Source organism: Sinohyriopsis cumingii, chromosome 5 (assembly GCF_028554795.1).
Source record: "Sinohyriopsis cumingii isolate HCF-2022 chromosome 5, ASM2855479v2, whole genome shotgun sequence".
Classification (NCBI taxonomy): domain Eukaryota; kingdom Metazoa; phylum Mollusca; class Bivalvia; order Unionida; family Unionidae; genus Sinohyriopsis; species Sinohyriopsis cumingii.
The window spans coordinates 83,721,360-83,744,214 of NC_142965.1; the positions used below are offsets into that span (position 1 = coordinate 83,721,360).

Here is a 22,855-nt window from a genome sequence, read left to right on the forward strand (position 1 = left end):
AAAATTTGCGTTCGTTTCATTAAAATTTAATTTTTTGGGAAAATGCACTTGACCTGCGCTGACTGAATTGATGCGTTCAGTCCAATGTAATCTTGGAGCTGCGATCTGTGCAAGTTTGTTATCGATTTTATGGGTTTATTGCTAGTTGGAGACTTGTCGCCCCATTCCATTTGTTAACACTGAGGGCAATAACATGTTTAAACTAAACAAATAAATGGGCAGAATTTCCTTTTTTATAAAAATTTAATTGACCCCACGTTGATGGAAACTCAACCGAGTTCATTTTAACATCGTACAGGTCCAAACGTCCGATTAACATAGATTGTTCAAGAGTCTTGCTTGGCTAAACAGAACTCGGATGAGTCTTCTTTTATTATTTGTCTATTTCTTTGCCAAATTGTGATTTAGCAATCCAATAAATATTTTCTTGCAGCCTTGAAGGACAGTGCGGGAGTATCAGAAGAAAGCCTTTCCGAGGAACTGAATAGACTGACCAAATAATCTCTTGTGTAACAAGTTGTTACGCTCTGGAACTTAACAAATTTCCTTAGATTTGTTAAATACATTTTTTATTTTGTTTACTATACAATTGCATCGGATGTAAACGGTATGGAAGGCTGACAACAATAGCTATTCACAACAGTGGACCGACCGTGTTATTGGTTTTAAGTGTCTATTCAATCCAAGCCCCAAAACACGAGCGGACTAGTTGATTGTTTTTCAAGATGTCTTATGACACATCTTAATCACCAAGGACACCTGTATTATGATCTGAAAAGTGTTGTAAATATCTGTTATGCCTCGCCAGAGTTGAAATTTCGGAATATTTTGGTTGTTCAGTTTTCATTTTATTTTGATATCGAATTTTTCCCCTTAACGTTTTGGGAGGAATACTATGTACAATACTATTTTGAACCGAAATTTCTTTGTATCTTCTTATTCTTTAGAAAGGTCTAACAACAAAACATGATTCGTTTTAGTCCAGATTTGAACACCCCAAAACTGTTATTGTTTACAACTTTGACATTATGAACAGTATAGCTTTTTGTCCCCTCGTAGACTTTTTAAATCTGTAAAATGTAAACGACATTCAATTGATTGCGTTATATTATTGTGTTCTTTGTAACATTTACATAAACTGCATTCACTGACACACTAACTTCCAACATTGATGTACATGAAGTAGGGATACTGGTCTTGAAGGTGAAAGACCCTGGAAAACCTGGAGATGCCAAGTGACTTCTAATTAAACATCCCTTACATTCCCAATACAGATGAACCAGGCATTCAATAAAAGGCTTACAATGGCATGAAACAACTACATCTTTTGCACCCACAAAACATAACGGTTTGTTTACTTGTGTTCCAAATTTGCCCTAGCCCTAATTTTGGACGTTTGCACGAGGCAATCTTTCATAAATATGGTTGAAAATTTCACATGACTGAAATCAAACAAGAACTCCATAAATCTGCCTGAAATCAAAACTATAATTCCTGATTTATTTTCCTTAAAGTGTGTAGATGCTTACTGATATTTCAGTCCAGCTTGGGAGTAAATTCTGCAAAGTCAACTTGCAGGACATAGCACTGCTCCTTATTGAATTTTCAACATCTACAAATTGCTTCATTATGGGTATAGAAATAAAAAAAATAGTACACAATGCTTGTATATTTTACATATATTTATGACATAACTATACACAATGTATACAATAACTCTATATACAATTATACAATAACTATATGTACATAATTATATATACAAACTAGATCTCTATTTGCAAAACCTGCATGTCCCAACTGCAGACCCAAAAAAGTCCATGTCCGAAAACTTATAATAATGGCTATAATGCCATGAAAATAGATCGTTCATCACACATTCAAAACAAACCTGCCAAATTTCATTTGTTCCCATGTTGATTTTGCTTGATTGAGCCAACATGATTTATATCAAAAGTTAGTCTTATAAAATTAAAAAGGTGCACATAGCTGATGAAATGTTGTTGTAATGGCCTGAGAATAGTGAAATTTCATGGCTTCAAGTCTAGTAGTTTGTTTTGTTTTGTGCCAAAACATAATTGTGCAGTTGAGATGCAGCAAAAAGCCTTCTGCTACCAGTGAAAATATGCAAATAACAAAGCTTTTACAATACATACATGGTACAGTGATATTGTAGGCATTTTTAAGTAAACAAAAGTGCAAGTATATGGAGACTGAATAAAAAAACCTTAAACAATACATGAATTCATACTGAAATGTAGTACATACAAGAATTTAAGAACATAGAACTTAACTACCATCATTATTACCAATTAGTAAAATTAAAACTTAATGGCCCTTTCAAGAGAAGGGAATCTACCTTTAATGTGATTTAACCTGAAGCTTTGCGATTTTACAACAAAAATAATTTCATACATATAGACATATAATTGTTAATTTAGACTGAATTTTTGTTCCTGAAGTTTTCCCCATAAATACAAATTTCCGTGTGTGTTCAGCAAAACCAGTGAAAACATAAAACAATGATTCTGAGTCATAACTAATTTTTAAAAATTAAAACATTTTCTCCAACAGTGTAAGTGTGTTTATGGATGTCCCACCAGTGCCTTAAAAATGACTGAAACACAAAGCAGTCAAGACACAAGAGCCAAGAAGTTGAGACAAAAAAGAATTCCAATCAAATGAAAAAACACTGGGATTATAAACTTTGTAAGTTGACCTGCAAACTCGAAAAGTGAACTTGCCCCAAAAATATGTCAACATAAGTTAAAATATTAGACAAAGTAAAATAGTGCATATTTTAAGCAAAATGGTTTTATTTTACACATAACCTTCAGTTGTTTGCATATTAGTCACATGCTTATAATTATCAAAAAGATGTAAATGGTAAATGAAAACAGTACCAATCGATGGAAGAAAAGGGTTTGAACACATATGGTTTGAAAAACAAAAATGACTAGACAGAAAAAAATTTGTAAAAATTGTGCAACTAACATTTTTAGACAACTAATTTTCGTTGAAATGGACTCATTTGATTTGTTTGTGGAAACTTGGTTAAGTTCCTTCATTTTGCCTAGATATGCTAGTACACCATTCTATTCAACAATAATGAAAGCTAGACTGGACTCTTTATTTTATCAATTTACTTGACATTTAGCACCTACTCATCTTGAAATCGGCAACCAGCATCAAATCAATCTCATGAGCCATATTTTGCGAAAACGTTTGAGAGCACTAGTCTAATTATTTGCCAAACAACAATTATATATCGTCTCCAATAATTACATAAATAATGGACTTTTGGTTCCATGTTTTGAAGAAAATCCAGATGGCTAATAATTTTTTTATTTCCTTTCCTATTTTTTTTATATTTCATTTCCAAACCCACAAGTATAAAAAATCTGTAGCTATAATAACAACTGTCATCTTGAACTTGGTTATATGCATAAAAACAATTTTTGATTTTATAAGTTGGCAACATATTGGAGCACACAATGATTGCGGTTAGGTTAAGATTTTAAAATTGGCGTATCCCGTATATACAGAAATATCATAACTATAACAAAAACTTAAATTGTAAATACTGATTCTCTTTTTGTCATCATTTGCTTAACATTACTGATATATCTGCATAACAAAATACAGGACTTGTATGGTATAACTGAAACGGGATGTTTTAGATAAAGGATACCAAGCTGTGTAACAGAAATGCGGTACCTATCAACTAAAGTTGCACATGTATTGTGGCAAATCAGAGTATTCAGTTTGAAGACCCATAAAGCATTAAGCTCACACAGAGGCAAGTAGGTTCCAAACTTCAGCTTTTCTGAGCCAAATCTCTTTATTTCATGCATCAGGCTTTTAATGGATTTGGAAAACTTACTACATACATACACACACACATATATATATATATATATATATATATATATATATATATATATATATATATATATATATATATATACATATTAAACTAATCTCTGCATACACATTTAAAATGGGGTAGGTTAAGTATTTTCTCATGTGTGTGTGTGTGTGTGTGCATGTATGTATATATGATTTCAAAACCAGATTACTTTATAATCAATGTTGTTAGTTTTATTTCTAAAGACACAGACACAGCCCTGATCATAAGGCTGTGTGTAGGTAATGGATTTCCTATTGGATTTTACTAGCTTGCTTCCACCGTAATATTCTGGGTTCCCAACCAAACAATAACACACATAAATGATTTAAGTTTAATATACATTTAACGTGACAGCTAAATGCATACAGCAGACTCCTGGACTTGACCGTTAACCATTCAATCGTGTTGTGACCTTTAACCATTCAGTCATGTTGTGACCGTTAACCATTCAATCGTGTTGTGACTGTTAACCATTCAATCGTGTTGTGGTTCAACAGCAAGAATCGGCTACAACACCACAATGATTAGACTTCAAAAGAAAAAGCACAATCAGCATATTCACTGTTTCTTGCTCAGAGTAAAGTTCCATAAAAACACAGCTATGAAAATTTTAGCAATATACGACTCCATTAATCTCCAATGCCTTAGATTATGGAACTTGTATTGATAGCTTTACCAAGGTCCTCCAGAGTTATGTACAAAGATGTCACAATTTGTGTTGTTCCATGGAATCAACATTCTCTTACGATTTCACATATCCCTCTGCCATAATGTGCAAGGTTCATGGATGATTTATGCAAGTTGTAGTGCCCATCAACAAATGAAGTACCTTGCACACGTTTGTGAATCTCTGAATACTCTGCAGAAAGTGCACAACATCGCAGTCTTTCCTGTTCATACCTGAACCATGCTTATTAATTTACACAGCATCTCGGGTCATCAAGAAATTGATGTTAGATGCCATTATACCAAGCTATGCAAAGACCGACAACACCAAGATCTTTTACTGGATGAGTAGTTTAACATCTGTCCATTTATTTTACCTCATCAAGTGTAGAATGTTGGTCAGTACTTGATTAATCTAATAAACATATCAATTATTAATCTAATAAACATATCAATTAATCATTTAAAGGAATGCTGATTCATGTTCTAACCATGCAACACAATACCACTTCTAAACTGTTACATTACAGACATGGTAATTAATTTTCACTGTTTAGTGGATTAGTAATTGTTGGGTTATATCGACCTGTCATTAAGGTCACTAACCATGGCTTAGCAGTTTACCGTTAATTGAGCCTATAATCACTATACCATCGTATAAAGCATTACCTCACTATAAGACCCCTTACTTGTGGTTCCTGTATAATGTACCTCCTTATTAGGTTATCTCACTACAAGGAGGTATACTCTATAGCTTCCATGTGTTGTGATTATAATGAAAGAATTCTATATCATGGGATGTTATGAGGGAATGCCATATCATGTACTTCATTACAAGGTGGTATAATCTGGCTCACATAATGTCTTGATGGAGGAATGCTGTGGTTCCTTATATCATACCTCATTAAAAGGCTCATCTCGCTACAAGGTATACTCTATAGTTCCCATGCGTGGTGTTATGAGGGAATGCCATGTCATATACTTTATTATAAGGTGGTATAATCTGGCTCTCACATAATGTCTTGATGGAGGAATGCTGTGGTTCCTTATTACATACCTTATTAAAAGGCTCATCTCGCTACAAGGTATGCTCTATAGTTTCCATGCATGGTGTTATAATGAGGGAATGCCATGTCAATCATTATAAGGTCATCGTGGTATAATCTGGCTCGCACAGAATATTACGATGGAGGATGCCATTTTAATGATTTTATTATGCATGTTTAGCAAAACACTTATTTGGTATTGTTTCATAATTGAATAGGTATAACATTTCCAAATTATGCATGAACCATAAAATTAAAATAACCATGACATAATGGATGAAACATAAAAGTGCAATTGTCAAATTCAATTCTGCTACTATAGCCTAGCCAACAAGTAATAATAATAACAAATGCAATTTGAGTTGTCGTCAGCATATAATAAATGTAAAAACATTACTTGAAGTAATGGAAGTGATGATATATACTTAAGTGTTCTAAAAACTAGGTGTTTTGCCTTTAATTGGCATTATAATAATGTGCAATAACTATACAATTCTAACTTGTAGCACTGGAAGTAATTAACAAAGTGTGATAAGTATTCCATGCAGCAATGTCCTGTTTGTGAAAGGCACTATAACCCAGCATTCTACTTTAACAGCAATACTGAAATCCTAGCATATCAAGATACAAATACAGTAATGGATTTTTTTAAAAATTTGCCTACAAAACTATTCCACTGAATCTCAACATTGCTAATGCTGTTACTGGCGGTAAAACACTTCTCACTATTCACAGAAGAATAAAAAACATTATGATGAAAACACTTGTGTCAAGAAACTGAAGAGATATAGAGACGAGAAGTAAATAATACTAATGGTAAAGTAACAAGTGTTGTAGGCTGGTGATAAAATTTCCAAAATAGTTGCCAAATTTCAACCTAAAAATACTGACATTTACATGTATGTACATGTGATGTACCAAAATGGGGCTTACTATAAAATTTTCCATTCATAATGTGGCTACAATTCAGACTTTGGTGTAACTGATTATTACTATTTCTGTTTAATTGCCTGCATTCTCTGAAAATTTTCTGTGCTAAAATTTTGCATCTTCCTTTAGGAAATGTATTCTTTATGCAAAATTTATGCAAACTCGAAAATGTTACTCGAGCAGACAGCAAACATTTCATGGTGAAAATTGGCCAGCAACAACACAAGTCCAAAAATCTTCAACTGACATGAAGTGGGGGCATGCTCTCCATATGGATGTAACTGCAGGAAGGGTGTGTGCAATGACTGGTGACTGCCCTAACTTTAGGAGACAAAATGCTTAGCAAATTCATTTGGGATCATTTCCCAACATGCAGAGCAATAACCCATTTTTCTTTAGGACAAAAGTCAACAGATGTCAGCTTTTCTCTTTGAGGGGTAAGAAGTGGCATGATCTTCCTTACCACACTGGCTCTGTCCTTTTTTAATACCACTTCAGAACTTGCAATGGGCCCTACAGACCACTTTGAGATAGTGACCAGAGTAGACCTGGGGACAACACTACAAAATTCCCCATGAACAGGAGCCTGAAGGGGCCGTCAAGATTTATACTGACCCATCCTGTCAGAACTACAAGTAGTAGAGGTCAATGGATAAAGCATGTATTTCACTGATAGTGCAAGCAGGTCAAATCTGATTTAAATCAGATCTCCAATGTCTTATGTGAATATCTTGAGTGCTATCGCTTAGGGGTCATATTCTGATGACCTTTGAATCAGCCAGTGGAAATTCAGCTTTCAAAAATCTGAAAGTGAATCAAATATCATTTGGTACACATTGATGCTCATCAGCCACAATGCTATCTCCCAAACATGAAGATATCAGACTTCATCTGATTAGCTGATAAAATTAGCAATCATGGTAATAACAGGTCACAAGAAATATGACCCATAAGCAGGCCCTGTCAGATCTTCATGTAGGACAGTAAGGATATGATTTTAATCAGATTGGAAGCAGGTCTTGTACGAGAGGTACACCAATGAAGCCCTCAAGAACAGTTCAATGTCTTATTCAGCCTGGTCAGCATCCATGATAGATCCAATGCCTTTGTACTTGTGAACTTAAAACTGACAGATCAGACAGTTATTGTTTGCTATTCTATCTTCCATGAAAACATGGCATGTTGAAATCATGTAATGGTAGCCTTTTATGCCCACTGTTTTCCATGAAAAGGCCAAATTAGGAAGATGGATACTGTAGTACTGATGCACTCAGTGGCAGAACACAAAATTCTTTTCACTGGTACACTTATTGTGGAGGGCTATCTTACTTGATGAACTGTTTATTTGTTTAACAAGATCAGTTGTGCAGGTTCAACAACTCTGGATTAGAAACAGTTGCCATCATTTGCTTGACAGGATGAGGAAATGTATCCTTTCTTTGGGGATTTTGGCCATTATATTTATGAGGTTATTAATCCATGATTTTTCCCACTCAAGTTAAGTGATCAGGATGAGGCAATACTCAGATTCTGTTATTGCATTCGAAAACTCAGGTCTTGGAGGGTGAGCATATACATCCAATCTATGGAAAGAGTACTGAGTGCCCAGACCTTCAGATCCAGGGCTTGTGAGACAAAGGTTATTAGTTGATTCTTCTAGAATAGCAAATCTTTTAATGCCAACAGCCAGCATTGAATATGATGAACTTGTCCATGGATTTCTCATTGAAGACACCAACATGAGTGAGCCACTGTACACTGGCTGCTTGACATGATGGAAGGAAATGTGTATACCAGCCAGATGTACTCTTGTCCAAACAAACTGTCAACTGGAAGATTTAATCTGACATGAGCCATGAGAGGTTCAACCATTCTCAAAACAATTTTTGTCATTTAGCAACAATGATGGAGCTTGATGAACTTGGCAATGCTAATGCTTCATGTGCAATTTGCAATGAAGATGGTCTAAAGGAGCAGCCCAGCATTCTCAGAACATCCGGATTGCGATCTGATCACTAAGCAAGTTTTCCCTTTGAGTGACAATGACTCCATAACCCATGTGTACTGGGACACTGAGTGACCTGTGGCTGATTCATGAAAGTGTTGATATGAAGTAGGAAAACTGCACAAAGACCGTCCACCTGTTTGAATCTGGTCCAATTCTGACAGAACAGTGCCTTAAATCTTGCATGACATTGTGCCATTATTTGTGTTGAGATTGGTAAGAGGATTTTTGATCCACAAAACCATTCCATACCATTGTGCTTTAATCACAATATCACTCCAATTAAGTCTGTAGAGGCCTACTGTCAGTGACTTAAAATATACAAGCTAAGTAACGGCTCCCTTTAAGTGGCAAAGGTTTGAGAACAAAGTGAAATGACTTCCCCTGGGTGCCAAGGCAATGAGTGGCCTGTGGGACTATGCAGGTTAGGCTGATAGACGAAAGTGCCTGTATTACATGGGTTCCTCTGCTGGATGACAATGGACGATTGTGGTATTGACCTGTTTTGATCTGGGATATTTGATCCACATAGCTGGTCCACACACGATTGGTGCCAATCCTGGTATCAAGGGGAGATCCATCTGCCACCTAGGCTGGCTGATAACTGTTAGCTGTTTAGCTAAGAAAAACTTTATCCTGGGAGAGTTGGATTTGCAAGGTGGTAGTTCTAAGGAAATATGACTGGAAAACATATTTAAAGAAAAAATCAATGAAAGCCTGCAAGCAATTAAATGTCCATTGAAAAAAACAACTGTAATAAGTTTACACCATGTGCATGTGCAGAAAGAAACTACTGCAAACAATCATGTGGAATATAATTTCAAGGTTTTATTCTTAATTCTAATCCACTAAATCCTTAGGTCAGGATCATGAAAGCAGGTGTTTATTGATTTGACTTTAGTTACAGGTCACTCAGTAACCTTTTTCAAATGTAGATGTGGTAATTTATCTAATGAAACTGCTTTTCATTTCAGTTTTTGATATGATTTCAGATAATGAAATAGCTGATGAACCAATCATGATTTCAGATCCTTAAATGGCTGATTTCGCACCCTTAAATGGCTGATTTCAACAAATCCTGATTTCAGATCCTTACATGGCTGATTTCACACCATTAAATGGCTGCTGAGAACAAATCATGATTTCAGATAGTTAAATGGCTGATGAACAAATCCCGATTTCAGATCCTTAAATGGCTGATTTCACACCATTATATGGCTGCTGAGAACAAATCATGATTTCAGATAGTTAAATGGCTGATTTCAGATCATTAAATGGCTGATTTCACACCATTATATGGCTGCTGAGAACAAATCATGATTTCAGATAGTTAAATGGCTGATGAACAAATCATTTCACACCATTAAATGGCTGATGAACAAATCCTGATTTCAGATCCTTAAATGGCTGATTTCACACCATTATATGGCTGCTGAGAACAAATCATGATTTCAGATCCTTAAATGACTCTAGAGTACCAATCATTATGATCTCACATAGATAAACGTCCTTGTTAAAACATTAATAAATCTATAACTTGTATTATTAAAGTTACTGTCATGTCTGCCACAATCATTTTAATGAGGGAGGATTATACCTTTCTCCTGAACCCTTCCTAACATTTTAAATCTAAAAAAATGGCAGCAATAAAATGGTGAGGCTTTTTACAGAGTTACTCAAAACAGAACTCAAAATGGGATTCATTCCTTTTATCATCTGTGACGTAGTGTTGGTTTCACTGAGCCTGAATGAAACTGATTCAACCTATTTATTGCTTTTCTCTTATTCAAGTTCTTCAATACATAAATTGTTCCATTGTTCTAATCCTTTACCTCACAGCATTTACTATTGTGTAGGCAGTCAACATAAATTTACCTTAGACACACAATGCATTCTGCTATAAACAGAACACTGCCAGCTAAATTACTCTACAGATATCATGCAAGTACAATTTATAACAGTGTAGTATGCATTATGAGCAACACAAATTGTAACCATTTTACTTTTTGTACACGTGTTACCTATTGATAGGTTTGCAAGCAAAATCCAACTTTTAAGGTGTGTTTGTCTTCAAGGAAGAGCTGTTTACATCCTCTAAAATCTCAAGAACTTGTTCATCATAAAGTCTGTGAAGCAATGTGACTACCTTTCTCAAAAGCTAAATCTGCAGGTTCATAGTCTGTCTAGATCACTAAATCATCTGAATTTGATAAATTATCAAAACTCAATGACATCTACATTGGAGCCTACATCTAACTTTCTGAAGCCTTCATTGTCATAATTTACACTGGCCAAACTCAAAAGTGCTGAAAAAAGTCTACATAGCAATGTTTACTATTTTAATTTATCCAGTTCTTTAATATTAGAAATTTTCAATCTTGACATGACAAGTGGAAAAAGCCAACATCAAGTGAATGCAATATCATCAATAAATCCATTCTTAATTGTCAACCTGATATTCTGATTTCAGTTTTTAAAACTTGATATTAAAATATGAAATAAAGTCTCAATAATGAAGATTTTCGATTAGGAACTCTACACAAGATGATTACAAAATCACTGGATTTAAAAGTATGTTTAGATTTGATTCCTAATAATGATACAAATTCAAAAAATTTCAATCTAGATATTTAAATTTACAAGGCAAGGACTTAATGGAATACCCAGTCAAAAAAACATCTGTCATGATAGTTTGAATAACTGAAAAGAAAACCATTTAGGCATCACACACCTACCATATATACTCACAAGTCAAGTCGAACTGCAAGCAATAAAGATCCTGATCTGCCATAACGTAATGCACCTGCAGATATGCGTCTATGCAGTTTATTCTACTGATTACTCGAAAGAAGCTGCACGGACCCAAATTAAGCCTGTTCAGTTTGCAACTAGCCATGACTAATACGCTATTGTATAAGTGATTCTGGACCCTTCCAGAAGTTTAGATATCGGCTTAATAATAATAACCAGACCTTGCCGTTACGGATCACTGCCATCTCGCCTCTGTCTGCGTGGGTTCGAGTCTAAGATTCGGCCAATGTGGGTATGTGAGAAAGCTTGCCAGTAGCTTCTCGTGGGTCGGTGGTTCTTCCCGGGGTTTTCCCAGGTTCTTCCTCCACCATTAATACTGGCTGCCATACATAGCCTATCATGTGCTGAAAAATGGCGTTAAACCCAACAACAACAACAACAACAACCAGACCTTGAAAAATAATGTTTTTTCATACTGGTCTCTAATATTAGTGAAGTGAGAATAGAATGTTCAAAATGTATAGTGTTTTAAACAGAAACTTAAAACTTTCTACATATTTCTATGTAAGATAAATATAATAATGATAAAATACTAATAACATATTTTAAAATGTGTATATAAAAATAAAATTATTGTAGAAGTTACTGTATAAAATGACCATAAAAGGGTCAGTTGTAAATCTACAACTATTTCTAGAGCAGAAATCCCCTTTCATCCATTTATCTGTTTATAGAATTAAATTTTGGATAAATGATTCATTTTATTTTTAATGTACATGGTTACATCCCTTGAATTTCCTTCTTACTGGATGAAGGAACTCAAAACTTTTCCCTCTTTAAATGGTCATGCATGAATATTCTAAATATTCCTAAGATGGCAACAAAATTTATATCAAATAAGACCCAAAAATGACTACAGAGAATAAAACTTATTTGTCTAACTTTCCACCTTTAGGAATGGAGCAACACAACTGATTGGGCATTGCATATAGCACCAGTGGATCAGGGTCTATCATTTTATCTACTAATTAATATTTTTGTAGCAACCTGAATTTGTGGATGTAACAAAGAAATTTATTGGGTTTTACAAAAGAATCATTTCTTGGGTCTTTTAATGTATTAATTAATCCATGAAAAACTACTACCCCAAAAATATTACAGTATGTCACCTTGTTTATATGACAAGTCCATCTATTGACAGCACAAATCCAGATCTGTCGTCACATTATGTGCCAACAGATCTGGGTCTGTTCATTCTGTTAGATAATATTGGTAGAACAGACCCTAATCTGCATGCGCATTATGCCTTGCCCAAGGCCACATTCCAGTATTAGACACTGGTTGATTGGATGGCAGAATTCTAACATGAGGCCATTAAGACACTGAATCTCGTTTCCATTAATCACTTCTTATGACAAGCTGGAGTTTGCATCAGGCCTATTTTCTAAGCAGCCTCATAGGACACATCAGACTAGTTTATAAGATGCCTCTTAGGACACATGAAGCCTATTTTATGTTTTATTTTTTGTGTAGTATGAATTTAAAGTTGATTTTTGCTTTTTTATACTAGCTCATAAAAATATAAACTATTTTAGACAAGACAAGATGAAAGAATGGCATAAATATAGTGATCCCTTAAATAAGTAAAGTTTTCAGAATATCTGGAAAATTGGTGTGTGTGTGTCCCTATATTATGGCTGAATAATTTTACACTTTTGTTTCCATAAAGAAGAGGAGCAAGTCTGTATAAAATCTGAATGGATACTAAATTTCTGTTTTTCATACATGTGTAAATTGATCATTTACTGGTAAGTCAACCCTGGACAACATGAATGCAGAGCAGTTTGATGGGCATAGGCGTAGGAGGATTTTACATTCATGAAATCCATAGAATTGACAAACCGTGTCTGCATTTCATCCTCGACACTTTAAGCATATCTGAGCAAGACCATTCTTGAGAACATAATGGTCGAGACTTAAATCTCACACCACCTGACAATGAGCATATCTGAGCAGGACCATTTTTGAGAATGTATTTGTTAAATTGTAAAATGTCACACCACCTATGAAGCTGAAGCGAAGAGAGCAAATATGGTGGAAAAAGAAAACAATGCTGAAGATTGTTCTGTAAATGACCAGCATCAGGGCAAAAAAAAACATAGAATATATTCTTGGCATTGGGGTGAATATCCCAGTATTCTTGGCATTGGGGTGAATATCCAAGAACAGGCTGATCCGAAACAAATTGTATGTGGCAGAAATCTCCTGATAGCGTTCTCTGAACAACTTTAAGCAACAGATGCTTCTCTCATCACTGTCACCCATCTGAAAATGTAAAAAAAATGTACAATTTTCATTGCAACGTTTTCATTTCAATATTTGTCTGAATTTATTAAAAACACAAGATTTACAGCAGCATATTTCAAAGTCATTTTTCTGACCAACAATTTAAAGAATTTTCATTTACCAAAATTGCACAAATGGCAGTAAAACCCAATTACTTTGCAATATAAATAACTTGAGCCACAATATTAAGTAAGAATAACAGTACAAATAACTTAAACTGAATATGAAGCATGAACAACTGTATAAATAACCTGACATAATACTGAGCATAAACAACAGCATATATAACCTTTTAAAGAATACTGCGTATGAATCACAGTAAAAATAACTAAAGAATACTGCGTATGAATCACAGTATAAATAACTGAAGAATACTGAGTATAAATCACAGTATAAATAACTGAAGAATACTGAGTATGAATCACAGTATAAATAACTTAAGAATTCACAGAATAAATAACTTAATACTAGCATGAATCACAGTATAAATAACTTAAGAATACTGAGTATGAATCACAGTATAAATAACTTAAGAATACTGAGTATGAATCACAGAATAAATAACTTAAGAATACTGAGTATGAATCACAGTATAAATAACTTAAGAATACTGAGTATGAATCACAGTATAAATAACTTAAGAATACTGAGTATGAATCACAGTATAAATAACTTAAGAATACGGAGTATGAATCACAGGATAAATAACTTAAGAATACGGAGTATGAATCACAGTAAAAATAACTTGAGAAAGAATATGGAGCACAAACAACTGTATTAATAACTGGAAACAGAACAATGAACAGGAATTGGGATAAAGAAATAATAAATTCTGACATTTTACTGCGATAATCCTATTAAAATGGATTTGATTAAATGTATTTTCAGGAAAATATTATTACCTTCTAGTGTTTTACCCTAAAAATATATCAATAAACTGGCATGGACAGTAAATCTCTTTTATAGCCATTTTTTAAACACCATTTTCATGTGACAATAATAGGCACTCTTCATTAATAAGCCAATATTTATAATAGAATACACATTTTTGGGGATGCAGAATTTATTATTTTGTTTGCATAATCTCTGAAAAACCTACTTTTCAGTGGCTGCAGAGCTATCGGTACAGAAAACAACAGGTGGCTGGTTCTTGTGTGTACACTCAAACACCAAGCCTGGCTCCACCCCTTCATAGTACTGTGTGAAGCAAAAGAGGAGAAATAGATATTATACTTATAAAAATATTGCTAAATATTGTTAGTAAAGTCATGTTAAATAATATTAGACTATCACAGACTCAGCTGATAATTGTTGACTTGTAAGTTAGGCTATGATACTCCAAATTGTCTTACAAATGGATTATGTCATTGAAATTGCATTGACTTATATATAGATTATGGTACCCGGTATGTTATTAAAACTACTCTGTAATCAGCATAATCAAAAACAAGTCACATAAAGTACCCATTCATGTTCAAATACTATCAAAAACAAGTCACATAAAGTACCCATTCATGTTCAAATACTACATCAATAAATTTCTCGTGGGTCGGTGGTTCTTTCCGGGGGTTTTCCAGGGGTCTTCCTCCACCATTAATACTGGCCACCATGTATAGCCTATCGTGTTCTGAAAAATGGCGTTAAACCCCACAACAACGTCAATAAATTGTTATAAACTAATATGACTGCTTTCATAAGTTTTGTCATTATTTTGTATGTATTCTGCTTGTATTTTCTTATTCCTCAAGCATGAAATAAAAGAAAACAATTGCCAGTAAACAATTCATGGGCCACATAGCACACTTATGGTCTATACTCCACAGTGTACTGCACTATTTCAAAGATATTGATTGTTCCTAAAAAGATAAATAATTTCTGAACCATAGCTCATTCTTCCTGATCACATTTTAGCCACTGGTCCATTGATATTTATCATTAATCTGCATCATCAATATCAAGTGGATTAAGAACCACAAGAAATTATGCCCACTCTCTTTTCTGGATGTAAATAATGAAGTCAGCTGTGGGCATTTTTTCATTGCTGTAGTACTGGTACATTTGAATGAGTTAGGTATGTTCTGTTCAATCTTTTCAGTCATAATCATTTATATAAATATCTCACAATGCCTCCTGTCAAATCACACAAGTCTTGCACAGCAGCTTTTAAGCTGGAAGAGAATGGTGAAAACATGACTGCTCACGGGAAATATGATGCAAGTGAAAATCGTGTCCATGATTGGCGTAAAGCTTGGGTTGCATTAGGCACAATAAAACAACCTCAAAGCAAATCACGGCTGTAGAAGAATATATCTTGACACAATGCGCCATGTGTCATGGAAGGATTCTGTTGAACTCAGACTTTAGGCAAAGGAAATAGCAAATGAATTAGGAATTGAAAGTTTCAGTGGCAACACGTCATGGTGTTTTAGGTTCATTCAAAAAGAAGGGGCCTTAGTGTAAGACAATGCACTACTATGACACAGAGACTACCTGTAGACTTTCTGGAAAAACTGAACTAAGTATGTGCAAGGCAAGAGTAGGACTGACATTTTGGAAATGACTACTGTGATAAACATGGACGAAGTGCCGTTAACATTTGACATTCCAATGAACAGAACAATTGAGCCTAAAGGATTTAACAGTGTTACTAATAGTCAAACTCCACTGTAGTTCTGCCATGTACTGATAGTGGGAAGTTGCCACCAATGTTGATTTTTAAAAAGAAAAACAATGCCAAAGGAGCAATTTCCCATTGAAAGGATGACTGGACAAGCCCCTGGAAGAGGTGGAGTCTTTAACGTACCTGGGCAGCATTATCAACCAGCAGGGTGGCACAGACAGAGACATCAAGGCAAGGATCGGAAAGGCGAGAGCAGCTTTCATGCAGCTCAAGAACATCTGGAGCTCCAAAGAAATTTCCATTGACTACCATGATCAGACTGTTCAACTCCAATGTTTAGTCAGTTCTACTGTATGAAGCAGAGACCTGGACAACCACCAGGTTGACTGTAAAGAGAGTTCAGACCTTCATCAAAAGTTGTCCAAGAAGAATTCTCCAGATCTGCTGGCCAGACACCATCAGCAATACCAACCAGTGGCAGAGAACCTCCCAGCTTTTGGTAGAGGATGAGATCAAGAATAGAAGGTGGGGTTGGATAGGACAAACTCTACGTAGGCCACCAACCAACATTACCAGACAGGCATTGAGGTGGAACCCTCAAGGCAAGCAGACAAGGAGCTAGCCAAGAAACACCTGGCTACATGACCTTGAGGTGGACATCACTAAGATGGGTCACCCCTGGAGTCAGCTCGAGGGGATGACACAGGACAGAAGCCTCTGGCGATCTTTTGTGGGTAGCCTATACCCCAGCAAAGGTGACGGACAAAACTGACTGACATGCTGAGATGGCCATCCATTCAGGATGAGTAGCAATAACAAGATTTTCAAGACGTCCCCTGTGGCATCCAGATTATGCAAGCAGTACCATTTTCATGTAGGTCCATCTTGGATGAATGTGTATGTAATATTCACTCACAATCCTCCAAGTAATGTAGGAAGAGTAGCAATAATAAATTTGTATTAACAGATGGATGACGGGCAACACGCCATCTAATAAGCTCTCTTGGACGTATATCTACTTCTAAGACAAAAATTCTAAGTCTTACGACAAACTTGTAAGCAAAGTATGTGACATCAGATGTTTTCTTTTATACTAACTGAATATTGCTTGCAAAGTGTTATTTCTAAATTACACACTGGATGATTGTTCTTTTCATTACCTCAGAAAAGCGAGTGACTTCGTACCCCAAGAGCACCATGCTTGTAATGGCAGCCATATCCTGGAATTAATCAAATTGTTACGATCATGTTCCTCTAATTAAGTGGACATTCACTTCTGCAAATTAATCTAACAATTCTTAATGCTAAATATGCAACAGAATTATATTTTTCTTTAACCTACATGTCCTCTCCACCCACCCCCATACAGAAACAGAAACAGAATAATGTATCTGTGAATAAAGTAGAAAGCACAAATGATTCCAATCAAGCCCTGGAATCGCAAATGATCATTACTTCTAATACTTCTAAAACTTTCACTACATTCTTCACTGTTGACTCCTTAAGTTTTTATCAACACTTAAAATGAACCTTTCTATCCCCATGACTTTAGACTTTTGACCTAAAAATCAATAGGTTTCTTCCTTTTTGCCACATATCAGCTATTTAAAAAGTCTGGTAATGTTACACATGGAAATTGCTTTCTGACAAAGACATTTGACTTGCCAAATTCTGCTTCTCCATTAAGTTTTGTTCCTTGTATTATTCTGTCAAAAATGTTAAACACATTGCAGACATCATAGCAATCTGACTGAATTTTTTTTAAAGCTACATCAAAAATCCAAATCTCACACTTTTCTTAAAGAAAATAACAAAATAATAGGTCCCAATTTGCTGAAATTATCAAAATATGATACAAATTCATAGACAAACCTTGATATATCACTTACTGTATTGTCAATAATGGCGATCAGTGCCCGACATTTGGAATCATCTTAAATTTCGCAAACTTTAATAAGAAGTCATATTCTGTTACATTTTCTTTTCAAAAATGTATCAATACACTATAATTAACATCATAAAACAAAATTATGAAAATGTTGCTGATGCCAATACTTTAAAAAAATAAATAGCAATCAACATGTTTTCTCAACATAAATTTGTTTATGGTTAATCTTTTAATTCAATTTCAGTGTAACCATGATAAATGTGATCAAAACATGAAAATTGTGAACGGACCATCAAAACAAAACCTGCAAGTTTTTCCATTACAACCTGAGTAGTATCAACTGTTTTTTTTTATCGGTGACTTACAGAAGAGTTGTTTGCATTGTACCAATTAATTAAAATTAGACCTGCTCTTTATTATGTTAATTACATCTTTTACATCAAGGTAAAGGAGCTGAATAAAAACCACAAAAAAGCACGCAAATCCAATCTGTGTAACATCCTAGTCGCCATGTTCATGTGTCTAGTCAGCTCATTTTAACTGACTAATAAAAACCGTTTTAAACATTATCATGTAAGTAACTTTATTGAAGGATCAATCATTGATCAGTGATTAATCCTAATCATTCTCGTTGAGATCAAGGTTACCAAGGGAACCAAATGAAATACGACATGAAAAGCTGTTTCTGTGATTGCGACAATTACTGAGAAGCGCAACTTAAAGTTTGTAATGAGTTTAAAATTTCTGACTTTATACAGTTTGTTCAAGGATGAGGAGAATTATTACAAGTACTTGCAATGAAATACAACCTAAATATTTTACCAATAGAAGAACAAAAAGTCAAGGTTTGATATACTTTATCAAAATAAACATCCAGCTATTTGGAAAACAAGAATCCAGTGCTGTTCAGATCTACAGTAAAACTAAAACAAATTCTCCATTCACATATGAAATCACTGTCTTTATATGTACACAGGATTTGTCTCTTCAAACCTGGAGTGATGTCTTTAATGTCTTAAAAAGGTTATTTATAAAGAAAAAGAATTCCTTTACTGATGATTATTTCAAACCAGATTAAAAGATGAATATTCAAATGATCACCCATACCCCTTCTTTTCTCTGCCGATATACATAAATATTCTTGTCTTAATATTTCATAGGTACCTTGGTAACTCATGCACTAGCTTATGCTGCAATCTATTTTTGTGTGAGTTATCAAGGGAGTGGTGTATTTATTGCAAGTTATCAAGGGAGTGGTGTTTTTATTGCAAGTTATAACGGGAGTGGTTTGTTTAGATCTAAGTCTGCAATTAAACCAACACTATGTTTTGCTTTTGTGTGATTATGAATTTCTTACAAGATTATGATTGTGTGATACTGTGACGTATGTCCTCAAACACATGTCGACTGAGAACAGTGTTTCTTGTATAAATCATTTTTTGTAGGTAATTTCTGAATAAATCCTCATTATAATTTATCATGCATCAAAAATAATCACACACTCTGGAAAGACACATTCATTCAAACTCTTCCTCCGTGCTCTTGCAAACTTCTGGGAGTAGCAATTTGTTCCAACCAATTATAGTTTTGACTGTCAATAATGTTTTGTATTATAACTAAACAGAATTCACAAATAATAACATTATGAATTCTTGGCATGAGTGGAAATAGTAACTGGGTAGTTATTAGACATTGCCTTCTTACACCTAAAGGGCAATCACTCTGCCTGACCACCACATAGGTCAGCAGGCTACTTTTTGCTCCCTTTAGCTAAAAGTAGTATCTGGGAGGTCTGGATTTGTGAGGTAGTAGTAGTTCTCCAAAGGTTTTATGATTGAGCAACATATTTAAAGAAGAAAGATTTTTATGTTTTGTGTTACAACTAAGTAGAATTCACAAATGATAATATTATGAATTATTTTCACTGCTTTTACCTCACTGGCTTTAAATGTATAGAGCACTTTGTCCTTCAGCACAAACCAGAATCTCTTCCACTTCCTGCTTTTCTTTAATTGTTTGAGGTAACCACTCATCATGGCTCCTTGGTCATTTGCATGTACCTTTAAATGTAGTAAAATACAAACTTTTCCTTTAAAATTCAACAATACAAGTGATTGTCTAGATAGCTTTTTCATCTATTGTCTTTGTGATAAATATGAAATTGTATTAAAAAAATTTACTTAACTTTTAATGATAATTATGTAAATAAAAAAAAAATAGAATGTTCTTATCCAATTAAGTTCAGACCAAAACACCATAGATACTCACCTATAAGTTGAGTCCAACTGCCAACAACACTGACCCTAATCTGCCATCGCATAATGTGCTAGTCAATCAGGGTCTATGTTGTTTGTTTTTTACAGATCATTCCATACAAACTGCATAGATTCAGATCTGCCAGTGCATTATGTGATGGACTCAACATGCATAAATATATACAGTAGGTATGTAAGCAAGTTGTTGTTGTTGTTGTAGAGTTTAACACCATTTTTCAGCACATGATAGACTATACATGGCAGCCAGTATTAATAGTGGAGGAAGAACCCAGGAAAACCCCAGAAAGAACCACCGACCCATGAGAAGCTACTGGCAAGCTTTTTCACATACCCACAATGGCTGAATCCGAGACTCGAACCCACGCAGACAGAGGTGAGATGGCAGTGATCCATAATGGAGAGTGCTTTAGACCACTCGGCCACTCGGGGACCCCACGTAAGCAAGTACACGGTGTACGTGAGCCAATATGAAACCTGGGCCAGTTTAGATTTAATTTTCATATAGTTTTAAGTCCACCATTCCTTCTGGGATGAACAAGAGTCCCTTGAAAGGACTGATGCTCTATTGGGCAAAAAGAATTTCCAGGAATTCATATTAAGACCATTTTATCCTTTTAACTGCTTTGTGTTGAAACCATCTCTAATATTCATCTGTGACAAGATTTTCAAATTAGCTGCTGTGGCAGACATAATTTATGTCAGAGTGGTACCACTTTCATTTAGGACAGAGTAGACATCTTTATAAGTCTATTGATCAAAGCCCTGTGTCATTATCGTCATGGCAGCAATATTGGATGTATGACTGGAACCATTTTCATTTATTACCAACTAGGTATCAAAAGAAGACTTTTGGTGAAAACCCCATGCTGATATAATTGTCCATTTGGGAGCAAACTAATATTTTCAAGATAGACCCACAATGGTGGCCATATTGTGGGTTAATGTTATTTTCATTTTGGCCAAGTAAACACCACAAGAATTCTTCTGATGAAAACCCCATGTCAAAATGATTCTGCCTTTAAAAGGAGAAGCGAAAACACAATTTTCAAGCTGGCCACATACTGTACGTTAGATAAGTATGTTTTAATTTAAGATAAACAAAACAGCAAAAGAAATCTTTTAGTGAAAACCCCATCATGATGTGACCATTCATTCAAAAGAAGTAGTAATACAAATTTGTTTTTTAAGCTGGCCACTGTGACAGCCATGGTAGACCCCAAATAAGCACCAGTTTCATTCAGGACCAAGTAGTCATCACAAAACGTCTTTTGGTGAAAACCCCATGTTAGCATCGCTTTCTGTTCAGGAGTAGCAATATGGCTGCTGTGGTGGCCATATTAGACAACAGATTGGCACAAATTTCATTTAGGACTAAGTAGATATCGTAAGTAATCTCTTAGCTAAAATCTCATTATTATGACTCCATTCAGTGACAACATTTTCAAGATTCCTGCTGTGTGGTGGCCATATTGGATGTCATAACGGCACCATGTTCATTTCAGACCAACTGGACATCATAAGACACCACATCAAAAGAACTTTGTTCAGGAAGAGCTACAATAAGATTATTAAAATGGCTGCCATGGTAGCCATATTGGAATTCTGATCAGTACCATTCATATTTGGGGGTGCTCAACAGTTATTATGTACTTCTGAGAGAGTGATGAATGTAAGGTGAAGTTGTTTGCATTTAGAACATGCACAATGGAGAGAATGTTGGCATACCTCTGTGCTACATTAATGTAATGTGGATGATATTTCACTTTCGGAAATTGTACATGATATAAGCACACTGCTAACTAAAATGACTGCTCCCTTATACAAAAAAATCAGCCTGAATTAATATAAAGTACATTATCCATAGCAGCTATTAAAATAGGGAAAATGAATTTTGCCAGACTAGACAATACCAGCTTCTAAAAGTGCAATGAATGAATTACCAAATATATAAAATGTAAAAAAAGTTATTGGCTCTTTTTATACTGAAGTTCAGGAAGGGAAATTGACCAAGTGGAGCTAGCACTTTTTTGAAAGGTGCACATCTAGAGTAAGGCCAAGCTGTATACTCTATAACCCATATTACACCCCTCAATCATACACCAAAACAGAGGCAATTGTAGGTTCTTTTTTAAATAGCCAGTATAACCATTGAGGAAAGCCAGGGAAATTCTTTTCTTTAAAATGCTAACCCTATGCAAAATACGAAACAGTGGAGCGCCACCTTAAAGCAAATATAAATTTTTTTTTTAATTTTCATATAATTATGTAGGATGTTCTGAATAAATTGTTACATTCATATTGATGTTAAGCATGACAATAAGCTAATTATGCTTATTTTGCTCTTGCTTATATAATTTGCCATGAGGCATGTTTGTGTGAGTAGTGACCTTAATTATGGGGAAATTAGAAGACTTAGA

At 34.8% G+C, this 22,855-nt stretch overlaps 2 protein-coding genes across 2 annotated transcripts in view; one reads left to right on the forward strand and one right to left on the reverse strand.

The window, feature by feature from the left end:
• Positions 1 to 1,098, forward strand: part of LOC149799641 (uncharacterized) — a 31,958-nt gene extending 30,860 nt beyond the window's left edge. Inside the window, exon 5 of the mRNA XM_089958984.1 lies at positions 434 to 1,098. Coding sequence (XP_089815110.1) covers positions 434 to 501 — 68 coding nt within the window. The 3' untranslated portion in view covers positions 502 to 1,098. The remainder of the gene's footprint in view (positions 1 to 433) is intronic.
• A 4,672-nt stretch (positions 1,099 to 5,770) lies between these two features.
• LOC149799642 (uncharacterized) overlaps positions 5,771 to 22,855 on the reverse strand; it is a 143,960-nt gene continuing 126,875 nt past the window's right edge. Inside the window, exons 19-22 of the mRNA XM_089958983.1 lie at positions 20,097 to 20,222; positions 17,435 to 17,494; positions 14,754 to 14,851; positions 5,771 to 13,633 (exon numbers count right to left, since the gene is read on the reverse strand). Coding sequence (XP_089815109.1) covers positions 13,597 to 13,633; positions 14,754 to 14,851; positions 17,435 to 17,494; positions 20,097 to 20,222 — 321 coding nt within the window. The 3' untranslated portion in view covers positions 5,771 to 13,596. The remainder of the gene's footprint in view (positions 13,634 to 14,753; positions 14,852 to 17,434; positions 17,495 to 20,096; positions 20,223 to 22,855) is intronic.